At 36.0% G+C, this 8,878-nt stretch overlaps 1 protein-coding gene across 2 annotated transcripts; it reads right to left on the bottom strand.

The window, feature by feature from the left end:
* Positions 1-471: 471 nt before the first annotated feature.
* On the bottom strand, positions 472-5,238 carry LOC149794438 (uncharacterized). Of its 2 annotated transcripts, none has more exons than XM_089968684.1 (4): positions 5,060-5,238; positions 3,396-4,099; positions 2,042-2,202; positions 472-611 (listed from the first exon to the last, which is right to left on the bottom strand). In XM_089968684.1, the coding sequence occupies exons 2-3, from the start codon at positions 3,976-3,978 to the stop codon at positions 2,078-2,080; spliced, it is 708 nt and encodes a 235-aa protein (XP_089824810.1). In that variant the 5' UTR covers positions 3,979-4,099; positions 5,060-5,238; the 3' UTR covers positions 472-611; positions 2,042-2,077. The 2 variants fall into 2 exon arrangements, with proteins under 2 accessions (XP_089824810.1, XP_089824809.1); XM_089968683.1 differs by having other exon boundaries at positions 5,064-5,238.
* Between the last annotated feature and the right edge of the window lie 3,640 nt (positions 5,239-8,878).

Below are 8,878 nucleotides of genomic sequence, written 5' to 3'. Positions count from 1 at the left end.
ATAATAAAGAAACAAAAGAATTTTAATCCAAAAAGACAACGTACAAATGATTTGTGTTTTTCTTAATAAATTTATTTGTAGTTTTTTATCAAAAAATAATTTCGTAGACAACTGATATGCCCGTTCACGGGCTACGATCGTTATTTTAATGTGCGCTCACGAACCATTGTTTCCAAATAGCAGGTTATCTACCGTGATCATCTTGTAAAATCATCAACTTACTTTGTCACTAATATTCAGAATCTATTAAAGATTAAATGATTTCAGACTTGATTTTAAAGTTTCCATTTATTTCCATGGACTCTTTTATTAAATTACATGCACAAATCTACAGAAGACAGTTAACAAACAAGGAACGAACCCTCTATGGTCCAAATAACCAACTAAAATCTAATTAAATTAACGAACATCTAGTGTCTCTACAACGATTTGCCTCAGATGCAATTTCTGAAAGCCTGTCAGTTGATCGTATGCACTTACAAAACGAGAAAGCCTATTCAAGTTAAACAGCTCGTGTTGCCTTGTTGCAGTCTCCAGATCTTCATTGTACAATTTTGTGTAGTTTAGTTGTCGAGAGTTCGGGTCCCTGACGTAGAGAATGACTATTTTTCCTGAAATTAACAATGTCTATGTTACTAATTACAGCATTACCTTCAAAGAAAACTGAATGGAAGTTAACAATATGGTTCCTGTAAATACGTGTTCTATACTTTTGAAGAATTATCATCGACATTGTAAATCAGGTTATTCGTTGCTTTCATAAACATCGAACAAAATAAATCTTCATATATTTCAACTGTACCGGATGTAACTTTGCTGACTGACTGAACATTAAGACCTGGTGCTTTATATGTTCTAAATTGTTCTACTTGGGAACAGGTGCAGTAGCTCACTGGTTAACACAATGGACTCCAACACAGGTATTCATAGAGAGGCCGATTCGGTTGGCCATTTTTGCCCTTATGCAAGACACTTTACTCTCGTGGATATTGTGACTTTCCTTGCTGAATTTAAATAAACAAATGCCATTAGGCAAAACCCCAGAGAGTGTGCTCAGCCCAAGCAACCGAAAATGTTGTCTTTCTGATACACATCAATAAAATATGTCCCTACTTTGTATTGATTCTCCGTCGTTGCCTTGTACCTTTGTTCAGTAAAATAGTTGAGGTCTCTACTTTGTATTATTTCTATGTCATTGCATGCAGCATTGCTAAGTGAAATTGGGCCGAAAGAAGCCGAATCTGTAAACGGTCTGCCACCGACACTGCGTCTCATGGGACATCATGTAGTCGGGTTGGTTAAAATTCTTCTGTGTCCTGCAGATGTTACAGCCAGTAGGGTTGAAATTCAGTGAATATGAAACTTCATTGAATTGACGGATGTCTTAAAATTTTCCAATGGACAGATGTAGCTATTGTGGCTGAAATCTTGAGTTAGCCTCTTTTGGTTTGGTACAAATTAAATTGTATTTGATTTAACCATTTCTTATTATTATTTTCATCAAATGATTTTACTCTGTCCATTTTACCTTATGAACGTGTCTAATCACTTAACATATTAGTTTTAAAACTTTGATACGTAAAGCAGATATATGCCCGTTTTAATTTCACAACTGTGTTTGCATCCTTGATTTTCTCTAATGCATAACCTGAAATGTCTATCTCACGAATTGAAAGAAATGTCATTGTGCTATGCAATACGAGAGGCTGCTGTTTGTGGTGAATGATCACGAATCTAACGTGAATTCGCAAGGTATCAGCTTTCTAAAACAAGCAAAATGAACTACAATACCAGAAATGCTTCCACTGCAAGACAAATTGCTTGCTTATTATTATTATTATTATTATTAATATCCAACCCCAAATGCCATTTGATCTTACCAAGGAATCTCTCTCTCTCTCTCTCTCTCTCTCTCTCTCTCTCTCAGAGAACTTTAGGACTAGAAATAACTACGACATACACTCAGTTCAAACATGAGGATAATTATAATTATACTTTTTATATGCCATCTTTATAGCTGATAGGTAAATAATAAGCTTACAGAATACAGTGTTGGATTGTCATTGGATCTAGCATTTCAGTGTTGGTGTCCGATATCAACATCCATATTGTTATGCCTGTTGATGTCCTTTGTGGCAACAAGGTAGATAATTACAAGGACAAGTAGAACTGTATTGATCATAATTACCATTATCAAGGACCCTGTAAAGAAATATCGAAAATGCTACATTATGATTACCATTATCAAGGACGCTGTAAAGAAATATCGACTATGTTACATCATAATTACCATTATCAAGGACCCTGTAAATAAATATCGAATATGCTACATTATAATTACCATTATTAAAGACCTTGTAAAGATATATCGAAGATGCTACATACATGATTACCACAATTTTAGGACCAGGTAAAGTGCGCGCGCGCGTTATATATATATATATATATATATATATATATATATATATATATATATTCCGACAAGATTAACCATGCAAATGAAGCTGAAAACATGCCACAAGATTCTGTTCTAAACGCTTAGTAAATATTAGTTTTAGTTTCAGACTGCTTACGCACGGAACTACGCATTAACTCTCCCGGCCGTGACTGACTTAAGCCCCCCACCGCAAAAAAATCCTGCTGACGCCCGTGTGTGTGTGTGTGTGTGTGTGTGTATGTGTGTGTGTGTGTGTGTGTGATACTTGGATTTTTAAAGCAGCTTTAACAGTTATTCAGTCATATCGCTACAGTATATGCAGAATTGCAGTTTATTGTGATGTCAAACACAGGGGCATCATGCAGCAGACATGTAGCGTCATGTCCCACCAGGTCACATAATCCTGACACAAGGTCGACTAGTCCTAACACTAACCTCTTAATGCTGAGCGCTAAGCAAGGCAGTAGCTTGTATCATTTTTATAAGTCTTTGGTCTGACTCGGCCGGAGTTCGAACCCGTGAATTGTCGCATCCGAGACGGACGCTCTAACCTCTTATGCTACCTCTGAGGTCGGACACGGTAATGAAATATCGAAGATGATACATCGAAGTTAAAATATTTAAATATATATTTGAGCTTCCCTTCGCTGAACGTGATATACAGAGAATGTATTTTTAAAAGCAAATTAAAATCTATTTGAAAGGAGACAGACATTCGCCTTTTTCTGAAGAATATAAAATATTGTTATTTGCTGTTCTGACAAATTTTGCAAGAGATCAAATTTTAGAGTGGTATAATTTAAACAATGCAGGAATTAGAAAACTGGATCTAGCTGACCTCGTTTCATTGTTTCTGCCGAATAATATCTCTCTCTCTCTCTCTCTCTCTCTCTCTCTCTCTCTCTCTCTCTCTCTCTCATACACAAGCAGTCTGATTACTCCCATTCCATGTACACACCTTTATCAAGTTCATTTTCCATTAGATCGTTGATCCTCTTGTTTAATACAAGTGTTTCTGTAAAAATTCTTGTCACATTCTCAGCGACAATTTTTAAATTTCTGCTAAGGATCATAACAGACACCATAAGGCCACTAAAAGTTTTGTTATGTTGGGGCATTTCCTTCGCCGCCTCTGCATTTTTCTTGTCCGAAAATTTTGACTGTTCATCTAACTTCTCTTTCAAAGACATCATATTTGCATAAAGTTCTTTTTGTTCTTGCCCCGTATCTTTAGTAGCACGAAATTTAACACCTACTTCATGCTTCAACTTCTGAACCTCGCCTTCTACAAGCCTTTGCATCTTCTCGGTATTCAAATCTATGTGGGCCGACAGATCATTTTTAATTTCTCTAAGTCTGTTCTCCAATTCTTCCTTTTGAACGAGGTTAAAAAGGTCATCTTTATAAGTAACCAATTCTAATTTCTTTAAATCTTGCTCAATATTTTCGAGACGAGTTGTAATTTGCGTAATATCGTACAGGCAGGACTTAACACTAGATAAGTGTTCAAAAAGTCTCTCTGTGAATTCAAGTAAGTTCATCAAGTCTTTGACGTCACTTTTCACATATTCCGCTTTTGGATGCAGTGTGGGACAAACACGGGTATATAAAGCTATGGCGATGGCAATGATAGCAATGATAGCTGGTAGTCTGTCGTCAGGCCTACAAATTAAAAAGAACTATTAGTAGCAATATTATTTAAAAAACATACAGAACATGTCAGTTGCACTTGAAAGAGTTCTCTAAATCGTTTTAAACACATGCACACATCTGCACGCACACACACACACACACACACACACATATATATATATATATATATATATATATATATATATATATATATATATATATATATATATATATATATATATATATATATTCATATTTATACTTAATGCATTTTAAGATTTCTCATTTACTTCAGTACATTTGTGGATTTCTAAATATTCATATTGGCGAACTGAACACTGGAAACACAAACAAACATAACTTCATTCGGAACAATCAAAAACAATTTACTGTCAATAAAAACACGATTTCACCTCATGGTGATCTTTTAAAGCTATAGTTAGCGTGTAAAACTGATTTGGTTGTACACACATTTATACAAGCATCTAGTTAATGTGAAAACAAGAAGACAGCTTCACAAATATGGCGGTTCCCGCTCAATGTAACAACATAGTGTGCAGTCACAGCTGAAATTTTGTCAAATTTATGCTATTAAAATCGTGAATTTTTATCAATAAATAAAAAATGAAGAAAAAAAAAGCAAAATACCATAAATACCTTGTTACTTTAATAGATAGTGAAAGTAGAATGGAAATTTCACATTATGACCAAGTAATTCGATTTACGAGAACTGGAAGTTTCGATTTTGCGTAATGGAGAAACTGATTGTGTAATGAAGAGATATATCTCACACATTACACACATGATGCGCTTGGAAAGCTTATTATGTTCGCTCTCTCGATTTCGCCTAACCGAGCCAATCGTTTTCAGATTAGAGCTCTAATGGACTGCCATACGCGAACGAAAATGGTCTTAACCTTATGTATGTGTACATAGTGAAATCAAGGGTACATTTTGCACTAGTGACGATAAATCGGCCTAGATACTGACTCACATGTTTTGATGGCTTTAGGAAAGCTGAGTTCTAAACATGAATCCGTTTCTTTTCGTCAGGAAGCAGCTGGTCTTAAAAGAGAACGAGTCCTTCCGAAGAGCTTGGTCATACGTGTCAAGTAGACCCATCTGAATCGCCATATCAGGGCAAAGCAAGCATTATATTCATGACTGGTTCTCAAACATACTGCCAAGTATTGCCAAATCATATATTTGGGCAGAACAGCGATGATTTGTGAGTTTTTAACAAATAATATTGAGGGGAAAAAAATGTGGGGATGTGTTATTTTTCATCGCTTTCAAATCTAAATAGTATTTTAGGTGATAAAGGAAGGCACGAAACTATTATGATTTCGTGGTAAGCATTTAATCCGGAAAATATAGCCTAGATGAACAATTTTCCCACTCTGGATCTGCCTAATGTGGGTGATATCTCAAGGGAGAGGGGAAGCAATTTTGGTAGTCTTGTCGTCACAAGGTGCCAGTGCTACACTGTTATATCGTATTAATACTATTTTGCTACTGCGATATGATGGCTGTTTAGAAACTTCCTTCCAGTATACAAGTTGATCCTTTCTTCAGCGTTTTTGTTTGCTTTAGTCTAAATACAGGTGATATACATTTTGAGGGTAGAGGAGGGGGAGGTAGAAGGGTTTTTTCCTCCATATTTGGTCAACTTATTTAAACTTTCGATTTTCAATTCATCTGCTCACAACATTTAATTAAAACAATTAAAGTCAATTTTAAACAAAAACTAAACGACGGTTCGATAAAATCAACTTCACGTGCGATTATCTAGAAATTACACTTTAAACTGGTTTGATTTAGGAGGATTAAATAAAGCAACTTTGATTGCTGAGAGAGAGAGAGAGAGAGAGAGAGAGAGAGAGATTTTAGGGTAGCACGGTTCGTAGAGCTTCAAACACTTAATCTACGTACATGGACTTGATATCATTTGGAAAAGGCACTCAGGTCCCATTAGGTCAGCCTCACATAACCAATAATACATACCCCAAAAATACTAGTATATACGCTTAGCTTACATGGCAATTTATAGGGACAGTGTAATCTTCTGACTATAATCAAACAGTAATTCTTGCACAAAATTAAAGTATTATGATATAATATGTTACGGTGACAAAGACAATTTCTTGTAAGATAACGTCTACTTTTGCAATACATTGGATAAAGGGGGGTATGATATTTTATTACGAGAAACACTTTTACTTACAGAGAAACATTTACAGTTAAAAATTAGTGTCTAAAGAGATAAAGAGTATGTCTTATGACAATTCTAGTGTCTAGAAGCAAGCACTCAGACACCACCATTACAAACAAATATTCATCCTTACAAATTTTGTCCTGAATTGTATGACATTTTGGGTGGCGACCTCTATATCGTCACGGATAAGATTAGCAAAAGGTCACCATACCAGCCATTGCCAATAACTATGGTTATATAAGATACTTTCGTTCCCCGGTAGAAGTGAACAAAGGAATGAATTTGATCTTAACGTACTCCGATGTGGTGGAGTACGACATGGTGTGACACACCTCAGGTAACGTTACTGCGTGTCATTCCTTTCAACGTGGATTCTGCCATGAACGCCGACGAAGAAGGTTCAAACATCTATCACATTCACCGCGAATTTGTACATCCTCATTATTTACCCGTCAGTAAGTCGTATTTTGACACTGGTAACATTGCTATAAAAGGAGATCAGGGACAAAATAGTCCATTCACCAAAGGGAAAGTCACGGTGAAACTCCACGTTCGAAGAAAGATTCTCTAATGATTTCTAAGTCATGTATCCAGTGTACCGAGGCGTCGCTTGACAACGAGGACATGGTTTATCAGATATGCTGAAATTAACCTTTTTTTCGTTCCGTGGCCCCGTGTTTAAACCGATGGTGACACGAGGATGGCACGCTTTGAAAGAATTTCTACAAAACGTCATCATCGAAAAACAAAACCACAAGGAAGCTATTGTTTTAGATTTATTATTCCTCAAAGTAATTTCCTCTGGAAACCTTGTTGACGCACACATGATGGTCAACAAGTATTGGTTTACCTGACTTGGTCTTAGGTAAGGGACCAACACAATCTACCATAATTCTACTAAATGGTTCGTCAAATGCAGGAATAGGTTGCACATGAGCCTTCGGTATCTTCTGATTGGGATTTCCTACCATTTGACTGGTATGACAAGATCTACAGTATTTACTAACATCACTTTTGATTTTTGGCCAATAAAAATGAGTCAAGAACTTGTGATAAGTCTTAATAATCCCTACATAACCAGCCAAAGGAGTTTCATGGGCCAAACTAAGTATTTCCTGTCTGTATGATTTTGGAACTACAATTTGATAGATTACTGACCACTCATCTTCAGCAGGTGCTTCGTGAGGTCTCTATTTTCTCAGAAGAATTCCATTTTCAGTAAAATAACAGACAATTACTTCAGTGGTTTCAGTTTCACTATAGGCCCATTGAAACAAACAGGAGATCTTAGGATCGTTTTCCTGTCCGACGACAAGTTATTGTCGTTTATCACCCTGATTAGAATAAAGAGAATGAGTAGTTTATAGACTATTACTGCTGATCAATACCTTCTGATTGCTTCAAATAAGCATTTAAAGTGACCGCATCAAAAGCCAAACCAATAGATGTGTCAGTTAAATGAATGCTTTGCTTATCAACATCATTCTAAAGAGCTTTATTTGCCATAGCTCTGATAACTGCACAAGCTGGGAATCAATCAAGAAATTCTCTTTCAATTTGATCTTTTTTCAGCTCCAAGCAAGGATTGTCAGTTACAAGTTGAATAACAGCAGCCTGGTCTCCAGCTAGGTCGTTGCCTACTAATAAATGAATGCCGTCAATGGGAAAAGCAACACTGTTCCGACTGTCACCGGTCCTGAGACTAAGTCTGATGACAAATTTACATAATGAAGAAGAACATTAACAAAGCCGCACTCTACTCCCTGAATAGGAACACTATCATTAGAAGAAGACTTTTCAGCAAAGTACCTGATAATAAAAGACTCTGAAAAGATTCTTTGTCCCTTAAAATTTTAACAGAGATAGGATTGGCCGATTCACCCAAGAGTGATATATAACCTTTCGATAAGAATGGTTCATAACTCTCCATAACAAAATCATACTGTGGTTTATTAGGCCCAACAAATGTAATGCTTTCAATACATGACCGTGACCTTGACCTGTTAGAAATAAGAGCATTTGGAATAGGTCTGTCTTGATTCTGATGCCTTTTTAAATTTGTTGCAATCATAAATAACGTGTCCTTTCTTTTTGTAATAGGTACACGTAGGAAGAGACAATGATCTTTGATGAAGCTTATCTGAAGTTTGATTTTTAGAAGTTGTGCCAGTTTGAGATTTAGAAGGACTTGTATTAGGCTGAAATATTTTTCTGCCAGAAGACTGCTAAGTTAAATTCATATTTACAAAAGAAACTTTATGAGCTCAAGATTATTCGTCAGCAGCACGAGCGGCATCTTCCAAGGTTTCGATCTGATGCTCATCAAGATAAGTTTTAACGTCCATATGGATACAGTTCTTAAAATCTTCAAGTTATACAAGTTGTTTGAGACTTTCATGATCTTGTTCAATTTTCTTGGCTAAGCACCATCTATCAAATAACTGCTCTTTTTCTCTAGCAAAATCGACATGAAGTTGTCTAGCTTCTTTTTATAGTTTCTGAAATTTTACCGATCTGCTTCAGGGACTAACTCATGACGCCTTAAGATGCATTCCTTCACCAAATCATAGTCAGCACTCTGCTGTACTGACATG

This window comes from Sinohyriopsis cumingii, chromosome 8, assembly GCF_028554795.1.
Source record: "Sinohyriopsis cumingii isolate HCF-2022 chromosome 8, ASM2855479v2, whole genome shotgun sequence".
Lineage (NCBI taxonomy): Eukaryota > Metazoa > Mollusca > Bivalvia > Unionida > Unionidae > Sinohyriopsis > Sinohyriopsis cumingii.
The sequence above is the reverse complement of the archived record's forward strand: the minus strand, read 5'-3'. Positions and strand labels throughout refer to the sequence as shown.

What these genes read in the sequence shown, in the direction of transcription:
- LOC149794438 (XM_089968683.1), bottom strand. An exon ending in GGAAAATGAACTTGATAAAG is followed by an intron (nt 2,203 to 3,395) that starts GTGTGTACATGG and finishes ATTTCTTTACAG; the next exon opens with GGTCCTTGATAATGGTAATT.